A 21930-nucleotide genomic window follows, 5' to 3' on the forward strand; every position below is an offset into this window, starting at 1 on the left:
GAAGTACTACATATATATTTGTGTTACAGAATAGCTGACCTATGCATAAAGAGAAACATGTGCACACATGGTTATTAGAATCTTTCTTGTAGCACTAGACTCTAGTGACAATTGCCTATTGTACAAGAAATTAGCCAAATATAAAAATAAATGTCTCTTATGTGATCTCAGTCCCACAGTAGAATGCAGTCTTGTTCAAAGTCTTTAGAGGACCTACTTTCTGACTTCACATGTAGACAACTAGGAAAAGTACATGAGGGTTTATGTAGATGTCTATTTGACCTTTATTACTTACTGTGGTACTTTAAATATCTCCCAATTAGCCTGTTTCTTAATATTCTTAATTTCTTTTTTTTCCTTTCAACCTTAGTCTTTTGAAAACATAAAAATAGTACAAAATTTTTGAAATTATTGAGTTTCTATGGATATTTTTGTTGTTTTTCTTTTTAGTTTATTTATGTATATGAGTGTTTTGTCTGTATGTATGTCTGCACATCAAAAGAGGGTGTCAGAATACATTATAGACAGTTGAAAGCTGACTTGTGGGTGCTAGGAATTGAACTCAGGACCTCTAGAAAAACAACCAGTGATCTAAAGTTCTGAGGCATCTCTCAATCCCTGAGTTTCTAGGCAAAGTAAAATATTTTGAAATATATAATATTTATATTAGCTATTTATTTGGTCTCTAAATTTTGTATAAAATTTTTTTTATTACATGCATATTTTATTATTTTGGAAGGTCACAGTTTTCATGAGTAATATTTGTTATAGTCTTACTTTTATCAATTATTTTATTAATGTTTTAATCATACTTGAATATGTTAGTGCTTTTAATACAATTTTCTTGTAACAGATTAAACTATTAGTATATATCCCATTTAAATACATGTTCTTACTGAATTGTTAATTTGTTTAATGTGTTGCTTACTTTCACATTGTTTTTTAATCAATATAGTTTCCTCTTTACCATAGTAGAAATCATGTATTCTGTTCATGGAAATTATGTCATGCAGATTTCAAGGTTCAAAGAAACAGTGAGAGTATTTGCCAATAAAAATTTCTACCTGTGGATATTTCCGGAGCATCAGAAACATGAGCTAATAGATCACCAGTTCTGTCTCCTGCAACTAAAGACTATAAGCAAAGGCAGTCCAAAGCAATGACAACTGTCTACACATCACACAGTCATTTGTTGGGGGGATTACTCAGGTGGATCCACAATAAAATTCACAGTCATTGTCAGAATTCAGTTTAGGTGTGGGTTCGCCTGTCAGTGCTGCACGGTCCACCTCAGGATAAGACATCCACTAGCACTCAGAACTACCTGCCCTGTGATCCAGTGCATAATGGCTCTGTGTCCTGGCAGGGCTGTGAGGGTTTCTTAAGCATTCACTCAGCCAGTAACATCAACCTGCCACCGTGGGATTTGCTCTCCGAGTTTGTTTTTAATACTGACACTTTATATCTCATGCTTCTACTTGTACTTACTTACTGGTCTGTAATCCATATGTCATTGTGTGAACTCTAACATGTGACAAATTATTAATTTAACAGTCAGAATCTGTAGGAAATAAATAACTATGGTTGCTATAGTCCTGATTTCCCAGTTAACTCAGAAGTATTTTCGTGGCTTAAAACTGATGAAAAGAAATAATTTATAAATTGTAAAATAGAGATAAGGTCAATATATCCAGTTATACCACTGGCACAGTTTGCTAACAAAATTGTAATATTTATCATGATTTCACTGAAATTCAACAAATAAAATCAAAATCACCAATGAAGAATATATAAAATGATACAATTTTTCAAACACATTATCTCTTTGGTAATACAAACAAAGGCCTATGGAGATTTGTAATCAAAGTCTAAAAGTTCTCTCTGCTAACTCTTGTACCATCTTGTACTGTAATGTAACATTAGGTGTCTATTTGTTGTACTTGACCACAGGGCTAAAAAGCAGCATAATGTCAGTCAACAAAGATCTAGAGTTCATCTGAATAAGTTTAGTAGTCACACCATTTCTAAAGTGAAAAGTCTTTTTCTCATGAAGAACTAACTATTAAAGAAAATACTCTTATCATCTTTAAGAATAGAAGTATACATCAGATAATACATGTAGCATTATATTCATAAAAAACTGCATCTGTTTTAAAAGGAACATCATTTTAATCATATTGCAGGCTTATTGATGATATATTTATATGTAAATTGGTGAGAGAGAATGTTTAAATTTAATAACTTAATTTTATAACTTGTGCAACTGTCATTGATACATTTTCCTTAACTAATTGCTTTGTGCCATGATATAGATATGCAGTTATGAGCATGTTTAGTTATTTTAACGTGAAGCAAATTAATTTCTGAATATCATTTAATTCCATTCAAAATAACACTCAATGTCTTCCACTAACACTAAGCAAACAAGTCTGTGAATTTCGACAAACATGCAGCATCCATATTAAACACAAACTCAGTTGCATTGACAAAATAACATGAAGACATGCACATAAAATTCATACTCAAAGACTACATACCACGTGCTGCCTTCCTCTGAGGGTAGAATCTTCTGGTTTGGATTGAGAATGGCTGCTCTCACCTGAGCAGTACAATTTATTATCATCTAAAAAAAACATTCTTCTTATTTTTGGCCATTAGCTTTGGAATATATTTCCATGAATCTTTCACCGGTAATCTCTGTAATGCACCATGTAGGAAGAACAATGTGTGTATCCTCTGGACAGAGAGCCATTGCACTTCTGCTGTCAGAGTCACGAGGGAGACTGGAGAGAACAGGCTGTGCTATGATCCGAGCCATTCAATGCTGAACAGAATAGCAGCTTCACATTTATACACTACTCTGATTTCTCTACTTGGCAAAAAGGGAGTTTTTTAATACATTACTCCATTCAGGGCACAATAGATGAAGTAGAAAACCCTAGATCATGTTTAAACAACTAATAAGCCATTATCTACCTACCTGCACATCAAAAGACAAACTGATTATTTATTCATGATAATTAAAATTCTATTTGTGATTATTCAAAATGGTATCAGTAACACCAGACATATCTAACTTTGCTCCATAAGATTATAAAGGAAGTAGTAGTTCTAGATGATGGCACAAAAGCATTTGACCGGTCACTTCTTAGAGGATTCCACTGGAGGAAACACCAGAGAAAGAATTTACTTTTCCCAGGTTTCACCTCAAGCATGATGTCTCTTGTCAATGATATATGATCAGGTATGGGAAGACATTCTAAACTGTCACTCAAAAGTACCTTTTATGAGGACCTGTGACTGATTGATTTGTGCCTTAGCATCTTTGTGGCTGGATTTATTTTTCATCTTGTGACAATCATTAGCCTTCTTGTCCAGCAACTTTCTCTACATGTGATTTCAGTAGCAACTCTATATTCCATGGCTTCTTCTAACACTTTCTTAGCTCCTGATAGCATTGCACATATGATATATGTAATACATGTATTATTTTGTGAAATGCAGTGTAAAATCAGTGTTATTTAATTTAGATTTTAAAATTCAATGACACAGAACTTGTGATTGCTATAGTATTTATTGTCAAGCAATTCAAATGTACAAGGAGACTACAGATGCTGAAGCTGAGATAGCTTTAGTTCCTGGCTGGAGAAATGGCTCACAACCATCTGTAATGGGAACTGATGCCCTCTTCTGGTGTGTCTGAAGATAACCACAGTGTACTCACATATATGAAATAAATAAAAGTCTTAAAAAAAAAGAATAGCTTTACTTCAATGACTGGCAATACAATTTATGAAAAAATATTCATTTAAGACAATATACACCCTGACAATTGATAGAGTTTGTAGGATTTTATTCAATAAATAAGGAATAGAATAAATAAAATGGCCACTGACAAACTATTTGAAATTATTAATTTTTAAATATATATACTGTAAAGTATTTTAAAGTATAAATACATATGTATACATATATATGCATATATACATATATGGGGAGGGTGTGTATGTAAAATTTTCTTACATATATGTTAATTTTATTTACATTGCAGTGCAATATTGTTCTATTACAGTTATACCTGTTTTTTGGGATGAGAGGTAGCACATCTCTGACATGCAAGCCAACAGCTGAAACTTTGGAGATCCTGGAAAGCTCACACTCTCTTTCCTGCCTACACAGCAAAGAGGGAGAAGGAGGACAAGGTGAAGGAAAGGAGGAAGCAGGAAAAAAAGAAGGGAGGAAGGGAGAGAGAAAAAGAAAGGAAAGAAGAAAAATAGGAAGAGAGCACAGGGATGGGGAGGAAGAAAAGAAGGAAAGAAGAAGGAACAAAGGAAGGAAAGGAGAATGAAACAAACACGCAAAGATATTCATCTTGAAATAATAGTCAAAGGGCCTTCTTTGATGGTATCTCAGGAATTTACCGGATCATACCCATTGCAAACTAAACTATTAAAAGATGTAGATTATTGGAAATACACTTATTTTTAATATACATATCTCCAGAGGACCTGTCTCACACAACTACACATTTGCACTATTAGATATCCTGGTTCTCAGTGGCTATTGTGGCAGTGATTGAAGAGGGTATAGATATTGCTGAAGCCATTAGTAGACACCCATGCCATCCCTATAATTGTAGTGTTTTAGGTGTAAAACTGAAGGCTTGTAGAGCCATACAATCTTCTGCCATACTTTCATCATATGCAGGAGGCCAGTGGGACCAAAATCATGCAGATAGCTCTCCAAAGTATGATTCAGAAAACAGTGAAAATGAAGCCAATGCTAGGACGTTATATAAGACCCATATAGATATAATCGGTGTGGGATATCTATTGAGGAGAGCCACAGGTCATGAACAGAGTCAGGATAAGAAACAGATCATATCTGCTGCAGCTGCTAAAGGAATCAAGAAAGGAATCCTCAGGACTTGGAAGTTTACATCACAATGCAATGTGGTCAGGGTCCTGAGGATGAATACACCAAAGTTGATATTTTCTTATGGGGTTCTGTGCTTTTGTTGTTCTTAATCTCACTGTCTTTCTGTTCTTCCTCTGGAACATGAGCCTTTCTCCCAAGGCCCAATTTACAGTCATAGCTTACTTTGAAATTTTCTAAAAAGTCTCACATATCAAACATTTCTTTTAGTGTCTAAGACAATTCAGGATTTCAATTGTAAGAAATACAGGATGATTAAGATTTTAGAACTCTTGAATAGCTAAATGTAATTTAAATTTTGATATATACATGAATCTGTGGGGCCAGCATCTTGAAAACTATACTCATAATGAATGTTTGATCTTCAATTTATGAAAATATTAAAAAGTCAGAAGATGCTTACTGCATTAATTTCTTGAACTAAATTCATGAATTAATCTATTCATAAGTTATTATTGACTGAGATATCAGAAAGGAGTATGTTGTTGAATACGAAAGTCACTTGAGGGCATGCCTTTGAAGGAATGTTTTGTCCCAGCTCCCTCCTGTCTTTTTCTTCTTCCTGAACATTAGATGAAGAGTTTTGTGCCAACTCATGATCCCTGTCATGATGTTCTGCCTCACCACAGCTTACAAGAAGAAAGCAGATATGTAATGAAATCTCCCTAACCATGAGACTAGTAAATCCTTCCTCCCATTGTCTCTGGTATTTTTGTCACAGAGATGGAAAATTACTAATGCACCATTCTTCTTGAATTGTATTATTTGGATTCTATATCTGTAAGACATGTGGCACCACCATCTGCAATGCACCATGTAGAAAGAATAATGGGCGATTTTTTTCTCTAAGGAACCCTTTGGCTCCTGCTCTCTAGAGTGACAGTGAACACTATTATGTACTGAAATACTCTGTGTTGAATAAAAGCTTTCAGAATGAGTGCTCCCTCAGTTTTTTTCTAATGAACAAACCAAAAGGGTTTTTTTTGTATATGTCTTAATACAACATAGAAAGTAAACTGAGATGTGTTCAAAATTACTGGAAACGTTTAGCCATATTTTATGTATAGCAATAACACACTAAATAACATGGTAATAGAAAGTTTTTATGATTTAAAATAGAACAGAAAAAAGGGAAAATTTCTAAGTTAAAAGACCCTGATCTTAAAACATTTTGGGGAAAAATCATTTGTTTTAAATGGAGCAAGTGACAACTGAAATCAGTAACTCGGTAAAGCTGAATCCACATATCCATCATGGCGGAAGGTGACCACAATGGAATTCAAATTAGGAGAAATAGCTTTATATGCTCTTTTATGATTCATCTGTCTAATCTAATTTGTATTGTATTAATAGACAGTGTAATTTAAAAAACAACTTTCTGCCACTTTCTCAAAATAGTAATGAATGAAGAATTCTTTAGAATGTGAAAAAGAGTTACTTTATAAATACACAAAAAGTTACACTCACAATCCACCATGGAGGGTGACACTAATGGAATTGAAATTAGGGGCAAATAGCTTCGTGTACTTTTTTATAATGCATACATACTTTTGAAAATATTCTATTCTTTCTCTCATAGCTTAACACTACACTTTCTAACCCCATCCATTTTCCTGCACATGTCACTAATGCACCTTTCTTTATAGTTGAGTAACACTCCATACTGTATACTGCACTACACTTTTATTACCTATTCAGCTGTTGATTGGCCCTCTAGGCTCATTTTACTTTCTTGCTGTTTCTGGGGTAATTTTGTGGACTGTTGAGGTACTTGCCCATGAGTGTCATAGCTCTAACACAGCAGTTTTATTTCTATATTTTGAAGTATATCCAAGTTAATTTCCAAACTAGCTTTATTAATTAGCATTTCTACAAGCAGTAGAAGGATTGTCCTTCCTGGATATGCTCTTCAACATTTGTTGCCAAATTTCTTAAGATAGCCATTCTGATGAGAGTGAGATGGTATCTCATAGTGATTTTAATTTGTTTGAACATTGATAATATCTATTTATTTACTCAACCACTTTCCCATTGTCAGCTTCATTTCCCTATTATTTATAAATTCTGAATATTAGCCCCCTATCTGAAGTATAGCTAACAAAGAATTTTCACCATTCTTGATCTTTTTTATCTATTGGTACTTTTTTCCTATATATAAACTTTATAAATCACATGTGGTCCCATTTGCTGATTCTACTGCATTTTATATAAAAGTTATAAACATAATGTGCAAGTATACCACAGGAGTAATATTATTTTCATAAAAATTCTGTGTCTGAATACTTCATTTTATCTGAAATTCTAGAATGTGAACATAAGCCTATGAAAGAGTAATTGGCCTCCAATAGAGTTCATAGCATGTTGTGAAACATCATTTGTTGGGGACCTTTTCAGGACAATCACCAGAGAGTGAACTTCTGAATGTCCCTGGGTCTCAGGTCAAGCATAATTTCTCCTGCCCAGGATACATGGTCCACTTCAAGATGATACTCCAAACTGACATTCAAAAGATGCCAGGTGGATCTGTGCCTGCAAGTCCTATTCTTTGGCAGTTCTCTCTCTCTCTGAATTTTTAACCCATTCTTGGTTAATCAGTATCACCTTTCCTCACCAGTATCTACTGTGTGTTTTTGCTTTGAACAATAACTCTTAATTATTCTATAGCCTCAACCACATTTGGCTGTTTTGTAATTGGCATATCATATTCTCCTGTGGAAATAAATACACATTACTGATTTTTGTAATTGCTATTAGAATGGATAAAGATGGCAGATAAGGATCACCCACACATGATGATTTTTTTAAAAGAGTGAATATAGATTTTATTCTAAAAAGAAAAAGTTTGAAAGAGGACCAGAATTCAGAAATAGGATGATAAGACATCAGAAACATACCAAGAAACAAAAGGCTAACAGCACAAAAATTTAAGCAACACATCATTTTGCCAAATCTTGGGCTCCCCAAAGTAATGGAGGTATGGAGGGGGGAAAACATCTTCAATGGGTCAAGATGTTTCTGGTTAAAAATTAATCAGCACATTACCCACAATATAAGCTCATAGTACCTGAGCACCATCTTCAGCACTAACTTATTATTTAATGTGTTACTACTTTAGGACAATGATAACAGGAAACACCACAAGGCAACAAACCTGGGAATAATGTAAATGAAATAAAAGCCAAGCAAGAAAACCCCAGAACCTCAAAGGGCACTTCAAAGGAAACTCTAATGTAGTTGAAGCTCATATTTATTCATTAAATTAAAATATGTGAAGTCTACATTAATATGAATAATTCACTCAATGTTTGAATGATAAATGCTCACCATCTATTTTAGATACCATGGTTTATAAAGGCATCTCTTTGTTTTACTGTATATGGATGTGGAAATGTTCATAAGGTCTCACCCATAGATGAAGAGTTACAGGCAATTTATGATTACTGAGAGAGAGAAAGGATATGTCTTCTCTTGTGACAAGGACCCTGATAGATTATCCAATACCAAGTGCTTAGTCTTAAGTCATACACACATGAACAAGTGTGTGTGCACATGTACATACAATTGTATGCAGAGTGTAACAATAATTAAATAAGAGACCATGAATGTTAGAGAAAATAGATGGGAGGATGGGATGAGGGTATAAATGATATAATTACAGTAATATGAGATTTTCAAATTTTTATTGTATAAATTATATTTATATTTCAAATGTTATCCTCTTTCCCAGTTTCCCCTTCACAAACTCTCTATCCCATCCTCCCTCCCCCTGCCTTTATGACAGTGCCCCCAATTTTTCCAGCCTCCCATCCCTGACATTCCCCTACACTGCGGTATAAAGGATTGGCAGAACCAAGGACTTCTTTTCCTATTGATGCCCAACAAGGCCATCTTCTGCAACATATGCAGCTGGAGTCATGGGTCCATCCATTTCTACTCTTTGGATTCTGGGTTAGTCCCTGAGAGCTCTGTTTGGCTGGTACTGTCACCTATGTCCCTATGAGGATATGTCAAGCTAAAGAATAAGAAAAAAGATAGATATAGGAGAAGGAAGAGGAGGAGAAAAAGGAGGAGGATAAAGAGGAGAAGAAGGAGGAAGAAGAGGAGGAGGAGGAGGAGGAAGAAGAAAAGGAAGAATGGAGGAAGTGGAGGGAGGAAGTTGTGGGAGGAAGGAGTGAAGGGGAGAAGAAAGGGAGAAGGTCTGAGGAAAGAAGGGTGGTTGCCTGGCTTTAGGCCCTAGGTATAAACCCTAAACCTCAAAGGGCACTTCAAGAGTTTGTATGTCCAGTTTGATTAGCCTAAAAAAAACTTACTATATGACATGACACAAGATACCAATAATAATTTTTATTGAGATTTATTTTCCTCAAAGAACCAAAATGTTTAGCAACAAAAATCACAATGAATTATCAGGACACAAAAATCTCAAAAGTCTTAAAGTTCTTTCCACCTGGCAGAAGTTTTGAATGTCAGTTTGGAATATCATCATGAAGTGGACCATGTATCCCTAGTACTAGTATCCATCTTTCTTTCTTTCTTAATCCTTTATTCAACACTTTGCCTATATGTAAATCTATTTACTAACCAACACTCTGTAAAAACTCAAAGTCTTTGCCACAGACTGAGAGTTTTACTACTATATAAATACATACCTTGGAGAAAGTTTGACAATATATTCATTCATTTAGGAAGTAATAATGTATTCACAACTTGGATCCACATCCCGCCCAGGCGTAGGCTTTTGACCAGGTTGATATCCCTCATTTATTTTAGCCTCCCACATGGCTTCATTCTTGTTCATTGGCTTCTGTAAATACATTCAAATTTAACCTCACAGAATCTTAGTGTAAAGCATGGCTCTAGATTCATTTGTCTTTCTGAGACTAGTTACTTCATTCAGTATATTTTCCACTTTCATCAACTTTTCTTTAAAATTGTTTCATATTTATGGCTGCATGATACTACATTAAGCATATGTCCTGTTTTTCATTATACATTCATTAGTTAATGTACACCTAGGCCGATTGTTTTAACTGAAAATTCTACATAGATCCATGAATTAGGATGCAGAGTCATTTGCGTACATATCAAAGAATGGCATAGATGGACCCTAAGGAAGTTTTATCCAAATATTTATTAGCTATTTGTAATTCTTTTTTATTTTGAGAATTATGTTTAATTCAATGAACCAATCTTTGATTGTGTTGTTTGCTTTTCTAATGTTTAGTATCTTGAGATCTTTGAATTTTCTATACTTTTCTTCTATCGTGTGTGTGTGTGTGTGTGTGTGTGTCACAATTTTTCCATTCTGTATGCTGCTTATTCACTTGATTGAGTGTATACATTGTGGTACAGAAACGTTATAAATTTGTAAGATTTTATTTGCTAATTGCAGTATTTCCTGAGCAAGTGAAGTCCTATTTAGAAAGTATATATATATATATATATATATATATATATATAGAGAGAGAGAGAGAGAGAGAGAGAGAGTATTTATTCCAGAGATTCAGAGTTTGGAATTTCATATTGAAGTCCTTGATTCATTTGGAGTTGTTTTTCTTGCAATGTGAAAGAAACACATAGCTCCATTCTTCTAAATGTGGACGTACAAGTTTTCAGCACGATTGTTGAATAAGCTCTTCTTCTCTATTTTCTCTATTTTTTTGGAACCTCTCAAAGTTGGAAGCCTGTAATTGTGTAGGTTTATATATAGATCCTCTACTCTACACCACTGATCTATGTGTCTGTCGTTGTGCAGTGTTACTGTGTTTTTATTACCATGGTTCAGAAGTATGGCTTCAAATCAAGTAAGGCAGACTCTCTGGCAGGATTATTATTCCTTTGGATGGCTTTGACTATGTAAAATTATTAAATTAAGATGTGAATATAACACCTGTAAGGGTTGACTAATATTTTCTCATACTATTTATAAACAACTAAAAGTTAAAATGTAATGAAGATAAAATTATGATGGTTATATAAGTTTGTGTGTTCATCACTGATATTGGATGCAGTCTATAAGTAAACAGTATTTCTTATAGACTGCATCCAATACCTTTGGGTTTCTGTGTCATGTGCCTAAAAAGTTCTAAAAATGTCAGTGTAAATGTTTTATTTCCAAAACACAGTTGGTATTATGTGAAATTACAATTTCACAGAAATTACAGTTTCAATCAAGAGTTAACCTAGAACTTTTGCAACATCATTTTAAACACACTTTTCTACTTAGCATTTTTTATGTTGATATAAAGCAATTCTCCCTAAATGATCATTCTTTTCTTGGTGTTTCGTTTGTTTAAATTACTTTTATATATAAACTGGTTTATTGCCAGTGATATTTTACGTATGCAACAATGCATAGTCATATAATTACACCTTCAGTTGGGACCTGTAGTTACCCCTATAATCTTTACCTCCTGGTGTTCATGACTTGGGAAATGGCCCCCATCTCTGACTGTAGACAATGCCTGTGAATTGCTTCTGATAGAATCTGACAAAGGCAATAGGATGCCGCATTGCATCAGGTTGATAAGAGCTTCATCTATTTCCCCTACAAATTCTCCTTGAAGGCCTGAAAAGGAAGCAGCCTGGTAGGAAAGCTATGTGATGAGGACAAAAGTAGGTTTTGAAGAACAGTAGACATTCTCTGCTAATATCCCATAAAAACCAAAGGCCTGGGGTTCTATGACAGCAAAAAATATCTACTCACAACCTATATGTGTTTGGAAATAGATGTTCCTAACATTAAGCTCCCAGATATGAACACAGCCCAGTGAAAGTATATAATGGTATAAGTCATATCACTGAATAAAAATAATAATAATAAAAACAGCTTGGCAAATCTGATTATAGAAATTTGAATCTTGATATCACATAGTTTCTTTAAATTATTTTTGAATTATCTTTTATCTTGATTTTAAAATTGTTTATATTAAACTTTTAATTTTCATAAATTTGATATCAAGACATTAAAAGGTTTGGTATTTGAAATAGACTATTAACTTTGCTATATCCTATTAACCAGGCAAATACTATTTGATCAAAAGACAGCATGAAGAAATTAAAAGAGATGGGTATTTTACCATACATTATGAATGCAGACCACTTTTCAATCATAAAAAGTACCCTGACTTAAAATTATTACAGTTGGACTGTCTTTAAACACAACTATAAAACAATCTATCATGTCTTAGATATATTTGAGAAATACATTTTTCTTTTAAAATATTTTCTTATATATTAATATTATGAAATTATATTTTTGCCTCTTTCCTTTCATCCCTTCAATTCCTCCCACATACTCTTCTTTGCTCTCTTTCAAAATTATGGCTTATTTTTATTAGTTACTGCCAAATGTATATATTTAAATACATACATATTTCTAAATATAGTAAACTCAGTCTGAATATGATACCTGTACGTTTTCAAGGCTGACTTGGTATTAGATATGCAGTTTATCTGCTTTTATATGGATAGGACTATTTTTCTCCCACTGTCAGCATTCCATAGTTGCCTGTAGTTTTGGTTTCTGGCACAAAGTCTTTTCCCTTCAACTTCGGCATACCTACTGTTGTACTATCTCAGTTCAAGTTTAAGCAGTTATTTTAGTGAGAATTAACTGGTGTAGTAGCATTTGACACAAGCAGGAGCCAGTATTACAGCAACTTTTCTGATATTCTGGCTCTTATAATCTTTCCATCCTTTCTTCTTCAATATGCTCTGAACCATAGGTGCATAAGTTGTTTTGCACATGTATACATTAAGACTGGGCTCCAAAAGTCTTCATTTTATTTGATTGTAGATATCTATAACTATTTCTCTATGTTGCACAGTGAAGTTTCCTCAATGAGAGTAAGGAATTCACTTATCTGTGGGTATAAGTATGGTTGTTTAGAAAGTAGTTAGGGATAATACAATTTGGGAGAAGGGAGTAGTAATAGGTTCTTCTCCAATAACCATGATTTCACTCAACCTGAGTAGTTGGCTAGGTTTCCAATTACAACAGAACATTTTGGAGAGCTGTTGCTTGCCACTGAGGTGAGAATGCCTCTATTGCACCCTTAGGGTTATTGTGCCATGCTGGTTTTTGTGTTGGTTCATAGACATCATAGTTGGGTAGAACTGTTGGTTGCTTCCCACTTTTGGATGCTTGTTTAGTGTCTTCTTATGGCATAAAATCTCGTTCTCAGGGAGGAGGCTTTCAAATCAGTTCCAGCTTTGGGGATTCTGGCCCTTGTTTCTGAAGTGTAGGGTGTTTTCAGCAATAGGGACTTACTTTACACCTCTGGGAGGGAGCTAGAGCAATAGCAAAAGGTTGTGTTGTATTGGAAATATCGTGGACAACCCTAACAAACAATTAAAGGAGGGTTTACTGCCTTTCATGGTAACTGCTCCTGTTTTCAATTTAACCAACAAAAAATGTGGGTTCTCCTTTCCCTCAACCCTCTCCAGTACTTATTGTTGGTTGTTTTACTTATTTTTTTGCTTGTTTACTTGGTTGAGATGAAATCTCAAAGTTTTAGTTTTCATATTTCTTATTGTAAGTGCTGACATTTTAAAAAGATACTTCTTAGACTGTGCTTCTTTGGAGAACTCTCTGTTCATCGCTCAAGCCAATTGGTTATTTGATTATTGTTATTTTATTTTTGAACTCTTTATATACTATGGATATTAATTCTTTTATGTCTATCTGGTAAAGACTGTCTCTGATTCTGTGGGCTTTCTCTTCATCAACTAGATTTGTCTGGTTTTAGGTGTATGTGCCGATTTTTAGTTTATGAAGTCTCATCAGCCAGTCACTGACCTTAATTCTAAACTAAATGGAGTACTATTTAGAAAGTCTTTTTCTACACCTATATCATGAAGAGCATTCAGTTTTCAGGTTTAATTTAGCTACTTGACCCATGTGGAGTCAAGTTTTGTGCAAGGTGACAAATATGGGTCTAATTTCATTCTTTTTTATGCAGACATCAGTTTTCTGAGCACCATTTACTGAAGATGCTTTCTCTACTCAGGCTTATAAATATTTAATGGCTAAAGTTATGTGTGCTCATGTTAGTGTGTTGAATTTTGTCTCACTGATCTACACCATTTTTTGACAGTATATTATTTTTGATCCTACAACTCTATAAAAATATATTAAAATCCCCATAGACTTTTTGGTTTGTTCAGTACTCTCTTGGCTATCTCTGCTCTTTTGTTTCCAAATGAATCTTAGGGTACTTTTCTATATTCCCATGAAAGAAGCTAGAGCTGTACTGCTTTTATTTAATGTTTGTAAAATAGTTTTTATAACATTAAGTTTACTAACTCCTTTTCTTTCCACGTGCTAGTGTCTTTATTTTCTCCTTCACAAATTTAAAATGTTTATTTAGAGGTTCTTCAGTTCTTTGATTAGGTCTATACTTATTGACTTTGAGGCTTCTGTAAGTATTAGTGTGTCCACAATCCTGTTATATACAAAAGCTATTGATTTGTTCAAGCTAATTCTATATCCTGTAACACTGCCGAATTTATCTTTTCTGGAAAGTTTTGCAAAAAAGTACAGGGTATCATTAGCGTATAGTATCATGTCTTCTGCATGTAACATATTGATTCCCTTTTCCCTATTAGTACTTCTTTAATTTTCTTCATATACCTTATTGCTCCAGCAAGTAATGACTCAGTATTGAAAATACGCAGGGAGATAATATTTGGTTCAGTTTTTGACTTCAGTGGCATTGCTTCAAGCTTTTCTATTTAGAATCATGTTGGCTGTGGGTGTTTCATATATACACTTTTGTTGGGGTATTTTCTATCCAGGATTACATTTTCTAGGACTGATATCATGAAAGCCTATTGGATTTTGTCAAATTCTTTTTGTGGATGTGCTTATGATCATCTGATTTTTGTCTTAAGTTCATTCACATAGTTTATTACATTTACTGATTTGTGTATGATTTTTCATTCCTATATTGGAAGGATAAAACCAATTTGGTCACAGTATATAAACTGTTCAATGCATATCTGTATTTGGTTTGCATGAATTTTGTTGAGAATTTTTTAGTCTAGTCTCCATATTAAAAGTGATGATGGCGTTTCAGAAATTCCTTGATACTGTTATGTAAGCAGTGGAAGGCAGCAACTCCTACACAGCATTCTTTTTCTAAGTCCCTCCCCTCAAATATTTTTATTGAAAATTTTCTGCATTTACATTTCAGATATTATCCCTTTCCCACAATCCCATCCCCATTCCCTCTCCCACCTAGCACCTTGGCATTTCCCTATACAGGGAAAACAACCCTTCACTTGACTCAAAGCCTCTCCTGTTGATGTCAAAATATGCTATCCTCTACTGCATATGAACATCAAGCTATGGGTCTTTCATGCGAATTCATTGGTTTGTGTTTTAGTCAATGGGAGCTGTGGTGGGTTTGGATAGTTGACAGATTTTTTTTTCTTCCCATGGGGCTGCAGACCCTTTCATCTCCTTCAGTCCTTTCTCTAGCTTCTTCATTGGGATCCTCATGTTCAGTCTGATGGTTAGATGCAAGCATCCTCCTCTGAATGAGTATGGCTTTAGCAGAGTCTCTGAGGAGGCATACGTATCAGGTTCTTGCAGTAAGCACTTCTAGGCATCAGCAACAGGGTGTGGGTTATTGGACACCTATGGGATGTATCCCCAGATGAGGCAGTCTCTGGATGATCTTTCCTCCAATCCCTGGTCCTCTTTGTCCTTTTTATTTGTCCTTTTACTTCCTCCCATAAACATTTTTTTTTTTTTTTTTTGTTCTTCCTTCTAAGAAAGACTGGGGCATCCACTTTTCGGCCTTCCTTCTCTTTGAGCTTCATAAGTTCCATGCATGGTTCCTTGGGTACTCTAAGCTTTTAGGGCTAGGATCCACTTATAAGTGAATATATTATAAGTGTTCTTTTGTGACTGGGTTACCTCCCTCAGGATGATAGCTTCATGTTTCACCTATTTGCCTAAGAATTTCATGAAGTAGCTGTTTTTGATAGCCGAGAAGTACTCCATTGTGTAAATGTACCACAATTTCTGTATCCATTCCTCTGTGAAGGACATCTAGGTTCTTTCCAGCTTCTAGCTATTATAAATAAGGCTGCTATGAATGTGGTTGTGCATGTATCCTTGTTAGAAGTTGGAACTTCTTTTGGGTATATGCCCAAGACTGATACAGCTGAGTTCTCAGGTAGTAAGTACTATGTCCAACTTTCTGAAGAACCTGCAGACTGATTTCCAGAGCAGGTGTACCAACTTACAACCCAACAGTGGAGGAGTGTTCTTCTTTTCCCACATCCTTGCCAGCATCTGCTGTCACCTGAGTTTTTGATCTTAGCCATTCTTTCTAATGAGGTGAAACCTCAGGGTTGTTTTGATTTGCATTTCCCTGATGACTAAGATTGTAGAGCATTTCTAAGTTCTTGATTACCACCACATGCAAGTGCGCCAAGTTTTTAGATTTTCAAGATATTGGTAAAACTCTGTCCCTTTCTTCTTTCAGATATATCTTTTTTTAAATTATTTTTTATTGGATATTCTCTGTATTTACACTTTAGGTGTTATCCCCTTTCCACCAATCCAATCCCATCTACCCCACCCATTGCCTCCATGAAGGTGCTCCCTCTCAACCTCCTTCTCCTACCTCAGCATTCCCCTATACTGGGAAAACGACCCTCTCCTGGACCAAAGTCTTCTCCTTTCATTGATGCCAGAGACTGATATCCTGTGCTGCATATGCACCTGGAGCCATGGGTCTCTACATAATAACTCATTGGTTGTGTTAGTCCCTGGGAGCTGTGGTGGGTTTGGTTAGTTGGTCATTTTGTTCTTCCCATTGGGTTGCAGACCCTTTCAGCTCCTTCAGTCCTTTCTCTAGCTCCTTCATTGGGGTCACCGTGTTGAATCTGATGGTTAGCTGCAAGCATCCTCCTCTGTATCAGTATGGCTCTGGCAGAGACTCTGAGGAAGCATCCATATCTGATTCCTGCCAGGCAGCACTACTTGGCATCAGCAACAGTGCTTGGGTTTAGTGGTTGCATATCGGATGAATCCCCAGGATGATGATGTCTCTGGATGATATTTTCTCCAATCCCTGCTCCTCTATTTGTCCTATTATTTCCTCCCACGAGTGTTTTGTTCTCCCTTCTAAGAAGAACCGAGGCATTCAGCTTCTAGATACCCTTTAGCAGAGGAATGGATACAGAAATTGTCGTACATTTATACAATGGAATACTATTCAGCTATTAAAAACAACTCTATGAAATTCCTAGGCAAATGGATGGAACTCGAAGCTATCATTCTGTGTGAGGTAACCCAGTAACAAAAGAACATTCATGGTATGTACTCACTGGTGAGTGGATACTAGCCCCCCAAAAAGCTCAGAATACCCAAGATATGTATCTTTTTTGTCTTAATTTACAAAGTGTTTCCTTTATAACACTTTCTAAGAAACAGCAACTTCAATGATTATCTGTATGACTTACTTAATGAAGATTATGAAATTACCAAAATCTTGTGGAAATAACTGCTTCCTTAACCTTTATTCCTCACAGAACACACATCACATATCTGGCCACATGAAGTATAAACAGACAAGAACATGCAATTGAGCTTTATATATATATAGTAAGGTGCTACTTTTAGGCACCTACTACCTAGTTTTCTCTCTTGATTTCATAGTGCCACTCTTCCTTTACAGAATACCCTGATGTATTTAATAGAAACTTCCACCAGCTGAGCATTTATCAGCATGTTCCAGGGTTCACTTCTATTTCTAATTCCTATATGTGTATATAGGTAAGAATAGAAAAGTCTGTCATAAAGAAAAATGTATAAATAATACTATTAAATTATTAGTAAAAGTTCATATTTATTGTTATGTTATACTTCCTTAGACATATAAACCAAGTAATTAAAAATTATGGACAATGTTGAAAAAATAATAATTTATTATATATGAGACAAGCCATTAGAATATATTTCCAAAAACTCATTTGAAGATATGTAATTTTTTAATGCTTTCAAAGTTGTTACGTACAGTTCCATAATTCAGATGGTCAATTTCTTCTCTCAAAGTTCCACAGTACTTGAAAGACCCACAATTCAGAAGGAACCTAAAACATCACAAAGGCTCATTAAAAATAATTATAATAATTCAATTAAGTAACTTTAAAAAGCCCAAATATTTATTTGCAGAAAATTAGTGAATCATGTCAGTACAAGATAGATGTAAAGAAAGACTACTTATAATACTTCATAAACTAAAACACTTCAATTGTGAATATGAAGAGACTACAAATTCAATTTGGGAAACTTCTACTCTTTGGGTGACAAGTAACAAAATTATGAATAGTTTTAAAGCACTTATAATAGTAACATTTCCCACAGAATCTAGGGAATTTTTATTTTCCTAAAAGAAAAAATGTAAATTTGTCAGTGGTCCCCTTCTACTACTAAGGGAAACTTTCAAATTATAAGACAGTATTCCAATGTTTCTGATTTATTAGCTCTCAGACAGAATCCTAACTCAAGAAACATTTTTATATAGACTCCTTTCCTTGGTGGTTCTCTCTGTAGTAATAAATAACTAAAAGAAACTCTAAGACAGAAAACATCAATGGGCAATACAGCATTATATATTTCAAAATTCTCAAAATTTAAATGTGCAGAATTTGAGACTGTCTGTTCCGCAAGATTCTAGTAATCATACAGCCTGGAATCATTGTTCTTATTTCTACAAGACAATTTACTAAGTAGTTAACTAGATAAACATGTCTTATATGTTCTTTTCGTGTTTGTGTGTGTGTTTAAATTTTGTTTTTGGAATTTTCTTGTTTTGAAAAGATTAGGAGTAAAGAAAATTCTACTTGTCAAAAGCATTCAACTAATCTTTCTATATCTTGAGTTTTTTTTTTTTATTGAAATCTTGTTAGTGTTCAATAGATCATTTCCAATCAATGTTTATAACACGTTATACAGAACAACTGTGCTGGATAGTTTTAATTATCAACTTGACATATTAGATTACCTGGGAAAAGTCTTAATAAAGCAGTATCTAGACTATGTTGGTATGAGTTCATAATATAATCTTTACTGTTGACTGACAGAAGATTTAACCAATTGTGGGTAGTATCATTCTTTAGGAAAGGAGAGCATGAGCAGCATACAACAGGAAAAGCTAACTCGGAGTAAGCAAACTGCGTTTATTCTCTCTCTGCTCTTGACTGTGGATATTATGCTTTTAACTTTTGCCTTGACTTCCCCACAACAATGAACTGTAAATTGTAAGACAAATAAAGCCCTTTTTCACTAAGTCACTTTTTGTCAGGATATTTGTCACAGCAACAAAAATGGAACTAGAACAACACCTAAATGGGATGACACAAAACAGGAAGCATATTCCTGAATTAGGTTAAAGGAATTCACATATAGAAGAAATATTAGCATATTCTGTGGTCAAGCAATTGTATATACCAAGTGACCTGATTCACTAACTTTCCCGGATAAAAACGTATGGACTTATGTAATAGCACAGAAAATTAACCTTGGAATCTAAAATACACGTAAAATATTTGTCCAGAAAACAAGACTATTTTAGAAATGTTTCATCTGAATAAAGTATAAAAGAACTTAATCTGAATAAATGACAAAGCATTTCTAGAAAACAAAATGAAACCAAAAAAAAAAAAAAAAAAAAACCACTGCCCCGAAAGGATACGACAAGAAAGGATACACTTGTATGACAGTATTACAGCAGTGTTACGCAGGAATGCTTCGAAAGAAGAACAGTACAATGTAGTTTATTTTTTCTAATCTTTAGCAATAGATTTATAAACAATTTATTAAAGTACAGAATGAAATTCTTCATTTTTCCTGTATAGCATGTTGTGAAATCTGACTCTCTTGGCAGTAAACTTAAAATATTCCAAGAAATTCACAAAGATTAAACAGTAAGCAAATATTTCTATTTTCATAGGTTTTTTTTTTTCAGGTAAACAGCAATTTTGACTGATGATTTTAGTGTTCTTCCAGACTCTAGGAGTAGAATAACTAAATTATCTCTACCTATTCCCCACCCCCATAATTCCAGAAACTACTCTTTCCACTTGTTTCTCAAAGTAACAAGTTAACAATTTAAAATGTTCAATTCTACTATTTAAAATCATCCATTCACTGAAGTATTGAAACTATCTGTTTCAAACAAAAATACCTCAGAATTATATATATTTTTTTGTGAAGAATGTTAATAATGGGATGAAGTACATAGCACTGGAGAATTTTAATAACTATTTGCTTCAGTTCTGAAAATGTGTTCCTTGAATCACACACCTCAGTGTTACCTATGAACTCAATGAATATGCAACTGGTCAGGTACCAGGATACCCAACTAGCTCTGGCTTGCCAGATATTGTTCCTTGCAAAATTTGCAGTTACTGCATGCTGAGAAATCCCTTACTGACAAGATAAATGGGCTTACTGGTCACCCACCTCAGAATGACTGACTCAGACACTCTTGAAGGAAGGGCCAGCAATCCGTTTCTATCAAGCTCTTCCAGTGATTACAACACAGGTTAGATATTAAAAAAACATCTTCATGCAGAAAACATAAAATAGCACTAATACATTCTCTTTATAAAATCCTCTAAAATTGTTACACAGAAGCTTAATCTAGTTATAAATGTGAAGTTAATGAGTATGAACAGTATACACAGAAATGCTCTTACATACTCTTAAAATATTTGAATTAGTAATATGGAAAGCTTTTATATTTCCTTACATTTACTCCAAGAAAAAGTCTTATCACTTAATGTTTTATCCACAATTACCTTAATTAGTTTGTATCATTTTCGTTTTCCTTCTTTAGAATCTTGTTTTGGTCTAGCAGATCGAGCAAACTGCTAATAGGGTAACATTAAGGCTTTCATAGTGAACATAAAAATGATACTGCTTTAGACAATCAAGATCTAATATAATATATATTCATAAAATACCATACTAAAATCTAATATAGAAGTCTTAAAAATTATTTTTGCTAACTCTTACATGATCTCCACAATCTGAAGAAAAGAGAAGCTATCTGCCTTTCCTTATAACTGTCACTTTTCTCTATCACCATATTTTGCTGATTTCTAATTTAAAACTTAAATTTTCTACAAGACAGTTAGGCAATGATTTATATTGTCACTGAAGTACCAGACTAGAAATATGAATTATAATTAAACTACAGTGGAATTCCTACCAGGGGCTTCAAGTACATTTGTAAAAAGTATATCTGGAATTTAACATGAGGAAATAATTTAGAGTTGAATAAATGTATAAACTTAGCTAGACTTCACCTTACATTGTTCAAGTTACATTACTTTCAGATTATGACTAAGTTTGTCATCTGAGCTAAGTTGATACTATAAGTGATAACTTGGTATTAGTTGTTTATATCCCACTACTAAAGAGCTTATAGTTTTAGGATGATTGCTTTCAAGGATACAACCACCATGGGCTTTCCAAAAAGAACATAGCCGTTAGCTTCTTTCAAGGCTTTGGCTGCTGCTTTTTCATTTGGAAGTCCGACAAAAGCTTGTCCTTTCATGCGTCCTTCCTTCATTAAACGAATATCAAACCTAGAAGAAAAAAAAGTAAAAAAAAAACCAAAAAAACAAGCAAACAAAACAAACAAACAAAAAAATCCAATAATTGTGATTTAAAGCCCAACAATTTTAAAATCATGTATCAAAAGACAAAACAATCCAAAATTTTGCTATTTCAAAGTAACACCAAAACTATTCAACATTAGAATTAGATATTTGAAAATTCTATTTTGTACTGGTCTTAAAAAGCAACAATTATGTTATAATTAAAATTTTTAAATCATACTACTAGCAAGGATATAAGCAAGTCTTACTTTATGGTTGTACTATGATCAGGGTTCCACTACCAGCAAACAAGCTAAAATTATTTTTGTTTCCTTGTTTGCTTAGGGTTTTTTTTTTTTTTTTTTTTTG

General features: G+C 34.0%; 1 protein-coding gene across 4 annotated transcripts in view; it reads right to left on the reverse strand.

Annotated features, from left to right (window-relative positions):
• Positions 1 to 4087: 4087 nt before the first annotated feature.
• The window catches only part of RNPC3 (RNA binding region (RNP1, RRM) containing 3), a 38786-nt gene continuing 20943 nt past the window's right edge, over positions 4088 to 21930 (reverse strand). Inside the window, exons 13-17 of one of the 4 annotated variants that reach the window (XM_080915240.1) lie at positions 21417 to 21549; positions 20758 to 20826; positions 17970 to 18045; positions 9585 to 9739; positions 4088 to 4171 (exon numbers count right to left, since the gene is read on the reverse strand). In XM_080915240.1, the coding sequence (XP_080771366.1) occupies positions 20773 to 20826; positions 21417 to 21549 (187 nt within the window). In that variant the 3' untranslated portion in view covers positions 4088 to 4171; positions 9585 to 9739; positions 17970 to 18045; positions 20758 to 20772. Of the gene's footprint in view, positions 4172 to 9584; positions 9740 to 16844; positions 17113 to 17969; positions 19704 to 20757; positions 20830 to 21416; positions 21550 to 21930 lie in introns of those variants that run through there. The other 3 variants (XM_080915237.1, XM_080915239.1, XM_080915238.1) reach the window with 3 other exon arrangements.

The sequence above is a fragment of the Micromys minutus genome (genome assembly GCF_963924665.1).
Source record: "Micromys minutus genome assembly, chromosome: 4".
Taxonomy (NCBI): domain Eukaryota; kingdom Metazoa; phylum Chordata; class Mammalia; order Rodentia; family Muridae; genus Micromys; species Micromys minutus.